Here is a 13,490-nt window from a genome sequence, read left to right as displayed (position 1 = left end):
CACCTGACATTGTCTCTTCTTAAGTCACTAATGCCATGGCCTGAAGACCCAAGTCACACGCAGCTCAGCAAAGAGGGCCTTGGAAATGAAATCCCAAGGGTGAAGCTAAACTCAAAGCTTAAGCGTATTTTCTCATCTTAACTATTGCTACTGGAGGGAGGGAAAGAGAGAGAAATTACAGAGATAGAGAAGAGAACAGAACAACACAAAGAGGAAAAGAGAAAAGAAAAGGAGAATAGAACAGAAGGATGGACAGAGAAAGGAATAGAAAAACAAGATTCAGTAGAGAAAGGGGAAAGAGAGAGTGACAGAAAGGGAAAAGAAGAATAGAGAATCTTACATTCTTTGAAAAATGTAGTGAGGTGACTAGAAGGGATGGCTGGGCAGATCACCACCTCTGGCTAGTCTCCCACCCAATTCTCCATCATTGTCTTTTCCTCTCTTGCCCTGTGAGTTGTGAGCACTGTCCTGGGCGGGGTGTTATAGAGTGTCCTTTTCCATACTGCTCTTGGAGGCAAGGCGTTCAGGGGGTGGGGGGTAACCAATCAAATGAATGTTATCAGGTTATAAAAGATTCTGACCTTTAATCCACACGCTTTGAAAGCTTCAGATGAAGCAACCAAGAAGACTGCTGCTCTAGGCTGATCTTCCTGATCTTCACCAATCTCCAGAGGTAGGCATAACTTCAGGAGAATCAACTTTTGACTAGACTTAGTTCTCACTAGCCTTAACAACCTAAATTCTACTAAATGTCCTTTTACAAATACCATTCCAAGAAGACACAGGCCTTCAAGGTGCTATACTGTCCTCAGCCCCTAGCACTGGTAAACCAGTGGCAGGGCAGAAAGAGCATAATTGGCTTTGAGGTCAGGCAGAATCTCAGCTCTGCCACCTCTGAGTAATGTCACTTCAGGCAAGTAACTCAGCATCTCTTAGCCTCAGTTTTCCTATATTTAAAGTGGGGCTAATAACCCCCATCTACACTGGGTTGTGGAGAGGGTTGTAGGAGTTAATACATATAACGTGTTTAGAACAGAGTCTTAGTCAGGGAAAATACTCAATAAAATAACCATCACTGTGTTTACTATTAATATCACAGATAGAAAGTGCATAGAGCTTACCCTATTATGGATCGAGCCTGAAGCTGAGAGATGAAAAGTTTACAATAGGAACAGATTCCACTCTACTTCAATGTGCCTCTAGGCCTGAATAATTCCTGATCCACAGAAAAAGGGTTTTGAGAAAATGGAGAGAAGGGCATCAGGATGGAAAGGCTCTTTCTTGTTTTTTAAATTTCGTCTTGTTGTATGTTTCATTGTTTTCAATCAGACCCAGCATGTTTGTCCACAATAGATAATGGCACTTTTCTCAAAAGGACTCCCTCAAATACTCAAGTAGCAAGCAGGAAAAGTCCTGGTCTCAAGCCCATACAACACCCCAAGAAAATTAATTTTGACTCTAGAGGTAAGATATTATTACGGTTATCATTAACTGGCAAGACTCATATTGGCTCTACCCAACCGTGCTCTTCAAACCTTAATCCTGGTTCTCCACCTAACCTCCTTTGGAGGTCAATCAGAATCAGGCTGGATCTAAATCCTTTATATGGCTAGGAAAACTAACCCCCAAACTATCACATACTATCTGAAGGGTGGCTAGAAGTCCGGGCAACAGCCAGGCCCATAAGTGAAGGGATGGGGCAGACTGTTCACTTCTTATTCCCACAGGAGTGGATCAAAAAGGGGATACTGCCTGAGGTTCCCAGCATCACAAGTCAAATTAACTCACTCACCTTGGTGGAAGGAGTTGGGAAAAGAATAAGGAGTCTGAAGAAAGGGATCAGAAACACCTTTATAAGTGGGTAAATTAGATCACAACTTTGCCAGTTCAAGGCTAGCCCTGAGCTAGGATAAGAGTGGAAATGGGATAAAGTAGTTTTTGGCGGTTCCCAAAGAAATCCCTAACTATTAAAGAAAAAAAGAATGAAGCCATCAGCTGAATCAAGGCTGAAGCACGGAGGGACCTTGGTTTGTCCCCAAATGACATGGAGTTAGAAGTCAGTGGCAGAACCAGGGAGTTCCAAGCCAAATGAGAAAACCCAGCAAACCTCAGCACCATGTCTCTCTGGGCTAAGAGCGTGGCATTCAGCTCAACAAGGGTAGTCAGTCCTCAACATTAAGCCAAAGCCAACTCAGTATAGCTCAATACATTTTTCCATACTAAGATATTTTGAGTTTTTTCCATCCCACAAAAATTCTTTTCCCCTCCCAGTTTCTCTTACTGCAATCTCTCTCTATAGGCCCACCCCTTTCCATTCTTCACCTGGTTATCATCTCGGTCCATACTGGCATCATCTCTCTTGAGAATGAATCTCTGTTGAAATTCTGTATTCTTCTCATCCTTTATATGTTCTGAAAACCTCTGTTCAGGGCTGGGATTGGGAGAGAAATGTGGAAGCAAGGGAGGAAAAAGACCCTTTTGTTAGGAAGCAGACCTCCTAGAACTGCTCTCAAATTTGACAACTCCCACTTAGGGGATTTCTGGAGTCAGGCATCCAAAAAGTCGCATGGCGGTTTTAATGAAATCCTCAGGGTCTGTTCTTTATACGTCTATAACTTGTCTTCCTCCAAAGTTATACCTGTCCTATCAGTAAAGGTAAAGAGAGGCCATGGGCCAGTCTTCACGAAACACCAGTGCCTCTAGACTCTATCTCAGAGGCCTCACAAAGAGTAGGAATTGAAAATACAACCCCTCAAATTGTCCCCTTCCTGGGAAGAGACATACTTTCCTCTTCCACCCCAGAGGCTATCCCAGGAAAGCCTTCCCAATCTGTGGTTTCCTCCCTTACATTCTTGTGTTACTGGTTTTGTTGATGATGACAGCTTTTCCAGTTTGATCAACATTGTGGTCCATCCCAAAATAGGCAGCTACCCGGTGTAATAGCATCCGGTGATATGAGGTCATCTGAGGGAACTTCTTGAACTGGTTACTGAAGGGAAACCCAGGGGGAAAAAATAAAATCAGGACAAACAACAGCAGTAACAGCCAGTTGTAATTTTTCTTACAAGTGTCTAAAGTGGAGAATTTCTCAGGAGAAACAGATGTAAGATAGATATTTACTCAGTGGGAACCAAAAAGGTTCTCTCAGCTTCTTCACCTACAGTGTTTATAGATCACTCTGATCCACTATCTCCATTAAGACTACTCCCTAAGCCCTAGGTCTCAACCACCTGGATGATATTCTACCAAGAAAAAAGCAAGAAATTTAAGAATAATGAAATATGGGACAAGGGCTAGCTGCTGAAAAGATATAAATTCTTTTCAACTCAAGTCTATGCAATAACTTAAAAACCTCACTTGGTTTTCACACATATACTTCTTAATTCATTCTGATTACTTTTCCCCCACTCCTTTTGGTTCCCAGTGAGTAATTCAAAATTCAGACTTTAAGGGAAAAATGAAAGAGGGATATTCTAAAATTGCACCTAAATTTCTTCCCAGTGCCCCCTCCCATCTCTAAATGTGTATTTTATTCAAGTAACTTACTTGTTGTCATTAATAAATTCCAGAATCTCCTGTTCTAATTTTAGCAGCATCATTCTGTCCCTGTTTTAAAAAGATTAAAACAAAACAAAAAGTAGCCGTCCCATAGACATTGAAAGCAAGGATTGAAAACACAACCTGCTCACTACAGAAGCTGAAGGGAGGGATAGAGCCGAACCCCAAAAGTGGACCAAAAATGCAGGGGCTGCTGAGCTTCACTGGCCTGTCTTACGTTACTTTAAAAAACAAAAACAATCAAGTATACATTTTGCAGATCTTCCTAATCATGTACTTTGTTTTCCTTATCAGAAACCTAATTCTGTTGGCAGCCATATTCACATAAACATACTTTATACCTATAAATCTAATCAATCTTCTACACTACGTTTAGTTATAGAATTTTAAAACATTATGATTTAGCATATGTACAAATCAATTATTTTTTCTTTGGTGCTTTTTAATTGTACTCCCAAGCCTTCATATTTCTTTGTCTCTGCATTCTTCTTCCATAGAATTTTTCTCAACTCTTCTGAAAGCAGAAATCTCAATAGGAGGGTATTCTGAATCCCTCACAGATATAAAACTACACTGGAGAGAAATGGTGGTAGAGCATGGGCATTCTAGATTCTAATAATAGAAAAATCCTGAGAAGCTACTTAGCCTCTTGAGTATCTGGCTGGCCCCTGGCCCCTTTTCCCTCCCAACAGATGATGTTATTACCTTGGGTTCTTTTTCAGTGTATTTACAAGAAATTCATGTAGGTCTATTCCAGTGGAGTCCGTATATTCTTGACTGGAGTCTAGAACCACCAGAATAAAAGAAATTTAAAATAAATGAAACTGTCCTGCATGATATCTATGCCATGCAGAAGCCCACAACCTGACCAGGAGAGATGAGAATAGCAAAGTTGAATCAAACTTCAGGGTTTTAGCTTAAAAACCAGAATGAACTTTATTTGCCAGCCACCCCAAATTCCCCATGACAATGACAGAAGGTAGAAGTGTTGGGTCATAGCATTGCATCTGGGTCATAGAGTTGTATCAGTGTTAGACTAGAAAGCCACCTTACCATCAATTAAGTATTTACTGAATGTCCTGACCAAAACAAAGCAGGTTTTATTCTAATCAAGGAAAATAAATTCCAGGTAAGGGAAGTCAGGGCTGAATTTTCCAGAATCTCAGCAAATATGCTCAAATGTTGATTATTTATATTTATTTATAAAATTTTAATCCCAAGGTTGCCTTTTTCCTCTCAACTATTATTTTCATGGACCATGTCTTTTTGCTATCAGCCCAAGAGTTTAAAACCAAAGAGAGATTAATAATTAGATGCAAAGCTGCATGAAAAAAAAAATCACTCCACGCATCCCAAAATATAAATAGTTATCTGGAGGATCTGTAACTAGCGATGATCCATGTTATTGTTTATTCCAGAACAAAAATAAAATCAATTAACTCCAATGTCCTCCTATGGGTACTGCCAACGTTAATGGAGTAGCTCTCTGTGGCAGGTGAGCCCCTAAGGCAGGGTTGGATAAAGCAGCAAAGAAAGCAACATAGTCAGGCACCTCCCCCAAGCAACCATGAAGTCCGCAGGACACTATGAACTGTTGGGCCAGCAAGGCCAGTGAGTGCCAGGCTTCAAGATGGAAGGAAAGAGGAGTGCAGAGCCAGGCCCTAGGACAGAAGAGAGAGGGAGAAAGTCCTCACCTCTAGACAGCATCTTCCTTGGGACTTTTTCTTTGTTTTTGTCCTTGTCTTCCTTTTCAGAGACATCCTTTGTGGACTTTTCTTCCTCTTTGTCAGAGGGGCAGCTGATGTGCAATTGAATTATATCCTTGGACAAGGGGAAAGAGAAACATAATCAAAGAGGAAAAAGGATTTTAAGTCTCTTGCAGCTCCCTTGAAATCTCAAAGAAGGCAAATCTTGGGGTGGCAGCATTCTTTCACAGAAGAGAATATTTTGTTAATTAAATTATTTTAGCTTTTGTTCTACCAAAAGGCTAGAGGCCAAACCTTTTCTGCTAACAATCACAGCATGCTATATGGAGAGTTCAAGTTACACTGGCTGTTCTTGGCACAGGAATTGGATGGAAATGGTTCTAACCACCAAAGAGAAATGATGAGGGGTGGGAAAACAAGATACAGCCCTGGGATCTCCTTGTCTGCATCATCCTGGGTGTTCCAGGTGTGAAGACCTATATTTCACACTCTCACTCATTCCCTGCTTTACTGCAACAGCTTGTTCTGAAGCTCTTTCCACCCTGATTTCCAAGCCTAATGTTGATGCTGTGGTTGCTATACTACAGTTTGCCAAACAACTGCCAAATGCAAAAGCCACATTTACTCTTTTTTTTTTAAAGATTTTATTTTTCCTTTTTCTCCCAAAGCCCCCTGGTACATAGTTGTGTATTTTTATGTGTGGGTCCTTCTAGTTGTGGCATGTGGGGTGCTGCCTCAGCATGGCTTGATGAGCAGTGCCATGCCTGTGCCCAGGATTTGAACTGGGAAAACCCTGGGCCGCTGAAGTGGAGCGCGCGAACTTAACCGCTCAGCCATGGGGCTGGCCCCCACATTTACTCTTATAAAGGACCTACCTGGGTTTCTAGTGGTCCATCAGCAAATGGGGCAGAGGACTCCTCACACACTGCCAGGCTGCGCACCAACTTTAGTTTGGAATTAGACTGAAAAAAAACCAAATACACACATATATTCCCTTGGTGAACATCCAGAAAGCTTTTGGCTGAAAGAAGGGCATCCTCTTTGGCTCTGTTAGTTGCTGCTTCCATTAAATAGCATTTTTTCCAAACAGGTCCTACTTGCCAGTTCCTGATTCACTTGAAAGATAATTCTCCTGCTTACAACAGTAGACGTATAAAAACAAAATGGCTACTTGAGACAGATGATAGGAAAACCACTTTACTTAGCTCTCCTCTTTCTAGCCCAGTGCTCCAATTTCAGACTCAGAAGTTTCCTGAGAATACACAGCAGAGCTTAGACACTGGATTTAACAGTGAGAAGTCCTAGTTTCAACTCCTGGCTTTGAGCTTATGAGCCATGAGACCCTGAGCAAATTACTTGACCTCTCTGGGTCTCTGTTTTTCCTCAATAAAAATGAGATAAAAATACTTAAAAGGTTGTTGTGAGAATTAGATATATAAAGTATGTAAACATACATATCATAAATAGTGCCTCACATATAGCAGACAATAAATGCTAAATGACTCTAAACCTGAGATGGCAGGGTATGGAAAGAAGTATCTAAGAAAAGAGTAAAGAGAAAGACACAAAACTTTCTACCATTTGGGATTTAATATAATGAAAAGCTAATCCACTTGGTTTATTTCTGCTGGCTGGAGAATCTCAAAGAGATCTGAAATCCACTTTGCAAATCACTGCTCCCCTAGACATCCCAAAAGCCAAAAATTATACAATGGCTCATTCAAAATCTACCTATAAATACTTACTGAGAGTTCTTACAATAAAACCAAGGTTTACAGTGAATACAAAAGCCCAAAATATGATATGTCTGTGCCAGGTAGTACTGTATAATGAAAAGAACTTGCATGTCTGAAGAACCGACTTCAAGCCTGTTCATCCATAAAACGGAGATAACAACTGTCCTACTTATCGCAAAAAGTTTGGGAGGAAGTGAAGTGGCAGTGAACATCCTTTGTTTTGAACTTTAATGTCAAGCCCATCACTATGGATTAGGCCACGTAAGGCAAGACACAGAGCCAATTTATCATCCATCATGGTTTTCTTCAAACTAAGCCACTTTCTAGCTGGGCCACTCCCAAATTCTGCCATTATTTTTCTGGGGGAAAGGGGTGGACACCCTTAATTAGTACTTCTGGTGACAATTCTTTCCACTGCAAGAAAAATTTAGTATTTTACTGTTCCCCAACTAACATTATAAAGCTATCTCACACTAACACATATAATCCTCCCCGATAACAGTGCTTAAAATAATCTGTGATGTGCTAATTTTATCATACAATGATTTAAAAACAAAATCTTCCTCCCTGCCCCAACCTAAAAAGTAAAACATTAAAAAAAAAAAAGAAGCCTGCATTTTTAGGATATCCAAAAATGTTGAGTCATTTCTATTTAACGGAGCAGGATTTATCTTAAAGGAAATTCACATGGCAAAAAAAAAAAAAAGAAAGAATGGGGGAAAAAATAAGACTCATGTAGCAGCCATTCTCCTAGAGAAGCCAGAGGTAGGCTAAGAAACTGGCATTTCAGCAGAACCACTACCAATTTGCTCAGGCTTTGTGGGAGGCTCCGACTGGGTATCCTTTCAGGTATCAGAAACAGACTGTGACCGAACTAGAAATAATGGAGAAAAATAAAGCCAGATCTTCCATAGGAAATGTGTGTATGTGTGTGTATGTCTGTGTATGCACGTTCACAATTAGGGTACAAAGTGCAGGCAAAAAACTGCCTATATATAATCCAAATAAACTAGATATTAGCGATAAGTCCATTTCTGAAACACATTACTGAGAACATGAGAAAAGAAGCAATAGAGAAAAGGCTCTCACCTTGGCTCTTTTCCTGGCATGACCGTGGTTGGATGTCCGCCTCTGTTAGAAGGGAATTGTAAAATGTGAAAGGTGGGGAAAATCAACACTTAAGTTAAAAGCAATACAAGTTTATAAAGAAAAAGCAGTAACCGTAAAATCATTATAATAGCCAAACTTTGATGAGACCCACTTGGTGTGGTTGTCCCCCTATGCTACAACTCTAGCAACTGTGACACGGAAGGGACCACAGGTCACCTATAGACAAATCATTATTCATCATGAAGATAAAGAAAAAGGAGACACTGACTGGTTGGCCTCTTTCGCAGACTGATAAAAATTACTTTTGGATAAATCATGGAATCCTCTCCTGATTAGGATGCTTCTGGAAATGTTACTACCATAGCAAGATAGTGTTTTTTCCCCCAAGGTTGCTCATGGTGGCTTATTTAACACAGAATGAACATGAAATATGGCTACTAACCATCACTTATGATAACACCTTTATAGGACAGCGTATTCAGAGTTCCAACTTGAGATACTCAAAACACCTGTCCCTATGGCAGCAGAAATGGAATGAAGACTCTTCTTGCCAATTGTCTTAACTGCCTGACTATGAAAATTCTCCTAGTTCTAAGCTCCTGGTGGTGGCTCTTATAATCTTTCTGGGTCAGGGATGTAAGATGGGACAGGATAAAAAGAAGGGAGCATGGAAGATATGGACAAGACCTCCAGAGCAAAGGGAGGGTAAGGAGAGTAGATAAGGAGTAGGGTAGAAGCTGAGGAAAATGAAGAATGAGGGCCTAAGGTGGGATGAGGGAAGAAACAACTAATTAATTGATAAGGTTTCTGAAAAGCTGAGAAGTCAAAATGGGGGCTTTTGAGAAGAGGCTGGGTGGGGTTATATATGGGATGAGCCACTTAGGGCTTGTGAGATGTCTGGAATGGAACTCACTGCCCCTGGGGTGTGGAGAGAACTGAGGCTGGGGTGGAAAGAAGGGAAACAAGACAGAAGCAGAGTACCAGCATGGTCCTGGGTAGGTGAGGATTTCTCTTTCCTTTGTCTTCCTCATTAATTACCAAACAACACTGCTACAATGCAAAATGGCGAACCAGGAAGGTGGATGGAAAGAGTAAGAAATGATGGTGGATCTGGTCAGTGGCAAGATCTGTTACAGTAAGGGAAGAGTCACAGTCCAGGAATGTGAAGCTTGTCACTATTTTTTCAAATAGGTAATAACATACACATGGTAGAAACATTCAAAAGGTATAATGGGGGTATATAGAATACTAAGTCTCCTTTCACATCTGTCCCCCAGCCGGCTGTTCCCTCTTAAAGGATCAACTAATATTGAATTCCTTGTAATCTTTCCAGAGATCTTTCACGCATATATAAGCTTACTGTACATGTATACACACATAGGTTTATTTTTTTTTTAACCAAATAGAAGTATATTGTACACACTGCTCTGAACCTTGCTTTTAAACTTTTTTTCACGGATATCATTCTATAGATCTGTTTTTCTTAATGGTTGCATGGTATTCCATTGTGTGGCTGTACCATAACTTATTTTACCAGTCCCTGAAACTGCACCATTTAAGATGTTTCTGATCTTTTGTTAGTATAAACAATATTCAACGACCAAATACAGTATATCAGTAGTCCATTTAAAAATTTTATGAAGTATCGTCAAATTGCCCTTCAAAGAGGTTATATCAATTTATAACCTTAAAAGCAAGGTATATATGATTCTGCTTATTTCCTAGAATGGATAGTTTTCATTTAATAATCAAACACATACTGAAAGCCTAATATGTAACAGGTACCATGTTAACTACTGGAGGATACAGAGAAAAAAGACACAAACCTTGTCAAAAAGGAACTCATAATCCTGTTGGAGAAGACAAACAAATAGACAATTACAATACAGTACATTAAGTGCATTACAGAGGTACTCATGGAGTGCTACAGGAGCACACAGCACCAGTGTCAAACTCACATCTACCTAAGAATTCACACATTCACAAATATTGAGTGCCCACAAGCAACTGTGTTGGGCCTCAGCAATATAATGGTGAGCCCAAACTGACCTAATCCTGGGCCTCATGGAGCTTATAGTTCTGTGAAGGAGTCAGACATTAATTGAAGGATTATGCAATGAAGACCCGCAATGGATGAGTAAGATTGTCAAAGAAGGCCTCCTAGAGAAAGACACGTCTGGATTGAGATTTGAAGGATAAACAGGTATTAGAAAGATATTGGCAGGGAGAGTTCAGGGGTTGGAGGAGGCCAAGGAAAGAATACCAAGGAAGGCCTTCTAGGCAGAGAAAGCATGTACAAAAGCATGCTTTCCCCAAACTTTTCAGCTCCTATTTATAACAGGGACCAAGGAATCAGATAATGCTGAAGCATAGGATGCCAGGGGTGGATGGCTGGCAGGCAAGGGACTAGGTCACAATATGCCATGCTGGCAAATCTGAGACTTAGCCCAGGGCAAATGAGACAGACAGAAAGTTAGAAGAGAATTAACACAATCGGATCTTTATTTCGTAACCATCTTTCGAAAGCAGTATGGTAGATGAATCAGAAGAGATTACAAGTTTAAAGGCAGAAAGCCCAACTAGGAGGCCATACCCAGCTGATTATTTAAAGGACTCACCTAAGTTCAACATGCGTTAAGTCAGGGCTTGCCCATTCTAAACTGAATCCCAGAGGCTGCCTTTTATAGCACTGTTTCCATGCAAAAGATGATCTGAGTTCCAAGTGCTGATTCCAAGAATATGTCTCACATAGTACAAGTGATCAAAGTCCCCTTTCCACAAACTTTCCAGCTCCAATTCATAACAGGCACTCCTCTGACAGCGTAAGATTCTTGGGGAGACTTCCAGCGTGTGAGTCAGGGGGAAGGTAGGAAAAAGAGCAGAATTTTTAGTGCTGTTGAAGGGGCACATGATGTGTTTGGAAATGGTATAAGGGAGAGGGCTTCAGAAGGGTGGCCAACAAGACTGAAGACTGTAGAAGGAGCAGAAGCTCCAGTAGATGGCAGCAGCAGCTCCACCTGCTCTAGCAGCAGCAAAAGGAGTCAGAGGGGAGGCAGGTTCCCCTAACCAACCTCCCTCCTATTTGTATATCGAAATGACATTATTTTCAAACCAAGTGAGTATCCACAAGGCATATAAAACCTATAGATATTCTTTCTTTTCTGCCTTTCTTCAAGAAGTACACACAACAGGAGTTTAGAACGCCACTTAAACTAGTCTCCTGAGAAGAGGGTAACTTGGACCCAAAAGTTCATTTAATTATTATCTTCCATGTAACATGACAGCACATAATTAAACATTCATCACTTATCTGTCCTGAGGATTTAAAATTCATTACTGGTATCAGTGGAGGCTGGAAGTATAGTTGGAACAGTGGCAGCCTGTCTCCACAAACTCTGGAAGGATGGGTGGGGAATGACAACTCACATGCAAAAGATAACGGAAAGAAAAGCAGCCAGGAGAGAGATCTGGTAAACTGTAACAGGAAAGACAGTAGAAAAGTAGGCAGCTAGAGAATAAAGTATTTCAGAGAGTTGTGTGATTTTAACTCATCTCTTCATGTTGTTGCTGTTTTAATCTTTAAAGAAGACAAAGCCTAGGTGAATTGGGTTGTCAAGAGAAATTATGCTTCAAGTTTCTCCAAAATGTGTTGTCACTGCTTTTTAAACTAACTTATTAGAGTTAAGTCTACCCCCTAAGCACATAATGTCACCCCTGGACATGAAGGAAAGGATTTATATAATTTGAGCTTGGGTAACAGGAAACCAGCAGCGACCACAGAAAAAGAGAACGACTGGAACAGATAAACTAGAAGAGGCTGAGAGTCTGGGCTGGCTGGGCACAAAAGAAGAGCTGTAGAAGAAGCTCAGCTGGCCATCTACTGCCATCATGCCTGCACCGCAATATGAATTTGGATGGATAACAACATGACAACCAAAGAGTGAAATTCCTCTCACTCACATTTACCAAGTGGCAAGTTCAGAGACTATTTCTGACCCAGACAACGCTAACTGCTTTAACACAACCAGGATATGAGTTTAACATATATATAAAGCCATGCAGCTCTAGTTTTAAGAGTTTATTGTATGAGCCATATTATAACTTGTTAAATATGTGTTTGTACAGTTTATTTTTTGATAGTTAAAAAATATCAAAATGTAGCAAGAACCAGCGTAACTCAGGTCCAAATGCATTAGGGATTTCAGTCTGTCTTCTTAAGACTTCATTGTGGACTCTATGACAAAAAGGGAAGGAGATATTTCTTGAGAGCTTAAGTTGGGTTTTTACGGAGAATCAAGTGTTCATATAAGTGACTGGCTTCCTACAGATGCTCAGTGTCACCTATGATGACATTTCTATTCAGGTATAAAGAGTGTGCATATGATGTACTTCTAATCCTTACCTGTGTCTCCTGACGCAAAGTGGTATCTTCACTCTCTTTCTCAATTTCTTCTTTACTTGAAGTCTTAGATATAAACTTGTTTTTGTTTACAGATTCTTCCACCAGTTTTTTTTCTGATTCTTTCATTATTTCCAGGGTCTCTTGAGTAGTGTTACTGTTAGACATCTTCTTCAATAGACTACAGTAGCCTCTATGGACTCCTAAAGCAACATTAGATGGATTAAACAGGAGGTGCGTATCTATACTTAACACACACACAAGTCTTCAGCAGCCCCCCTGTAACCCAGAAAAGGGTCCTTTGATAAATACTGCTCCTGGATTCATTTTTTTTGGCTTTATTGAGGTAAAACTGACGTACAATAAAATGCATATAGTTAAAATGTACAATTTGATGAGCTATAAAACATGCATTCACCTGTGAAACCACCACCACAATCAAGACAGTAAGCACATTCATCACCCCTCCAAGTTTCCTCCTGCTCCTTTGTGAGGCCTTCCTCCCCTCCCCACCATCCCCAGCCAAACACTTATCTACTTTCTGTCACCACGGATTAGTTTGCATTTTCTAGAATTTTACATCATACATTATCTGGATTCTTTTACTCAGCATAATTGTTTTGAGATTCCCCAGGATTCAGTTCTAAAGCAATGTAGTTATGAGTCCTCTTGGCACTTTATTTGCCCTCCCTTGTTCCCTACAGAAACTTGCTCACATTTTCAGCTTGGGCACTCCACAGAGTTAACTTACTAGACTCTTTCCAGAAAGAAGAAAAATATATTGTAAAGTTCTATTCACCAGCAGAGAGGACCACTCTCCTTTCCCAAAGGAGAACTTCCACAGCTCCCATAACACAACATTGTTACTAACTTCAAGCATCAATCCATCAAAAAGCAGCAAAATCAGAGAATGATCATAGAATCTTAAATTCCTTCCTTTATCTTAAGCAAGCTGAAAAAGCAAGAGGAGAACTTGGTAGT

At 40.4% G+C, this 13,490-nt stretch overlaps 1 protein-coding gene across 23 annotated transcripts in view; it reads right to left on the bottom strand.

The window, feature by feature from the left end:
- R3HDM2 (R3H domain containing 2) overlaps positions 1-13,490 on the bottom strand; it is a 128,838-nt gene that overhangs the window by 28,469 nt on the left and 86,879 nt on the right. For 13 of the 23 annotated variants that reach the window (XM_046662513.1, XM_046662539.1, XM_046662567.1 and 10 more), the window contains exons 3-11: positions 12,513-12,712; positions 9,937-9,960; positions 8,090-8,131; positions 6,140-6,226; positions 5,253-5,379; positions 4,264-4,342; positions 3,547-3,606; positions 2,849-2,989; positions 2,323-2,431 (exon numbers count right to left, since the gene is read on the bottom strand). In XM_046662513.1, coding sequence (XP_046518469.1) covers positions 2,323-2,431; positions 2,849-2,989; positions 3,547-3,606; positions 4,264-4,342; positions 5,253-5,379; positions 6,140-6,226; positions 8,090-8,131; positions 9,937-9,960; positions 12,513-12,677 — 834 coding nt within the window. In that variant the 5' untranslated portion in view covers positions 12,678-12,712. The remainder of the gene's footprint in view (positions 1-2,322; positions 2,432-2,848; positions 2,990-3,546; positions 3,607-4,263; positions 4,343-5,252; positions 5,380-6,139; positions 6,227-8,089; positions 8,132-9,936; positions 9,961-12,512; positions 12,713-13,490) is intronic. The other 10 variants (XM_046662547.1, XM_046662591.1, XM_046662653.1 and 7 more) reach the window with 1 other exon arrangement.

This window comes from Equus quagga, chromosome 1 (genome assembly GCF_021613505.1).
Source record: "Equus quagga isolate Etosha38 chromosome 1, UCLA_HA_Equagga_1.0, whole genome shotgun sequence".
In the NCBI taxonomy this organism is placed as follows: domain Eukaryota; kingdom Metazoa; phylum Chordata; class Mammalia; order Perissodactyla; family Equidae; genus Equus; species Equus quagga.
The sequence above is the reverse complement of the archived record's forward strand: the minus strand, read 5'-3'. Positions and strand labels throughout refer to the sequence as shown.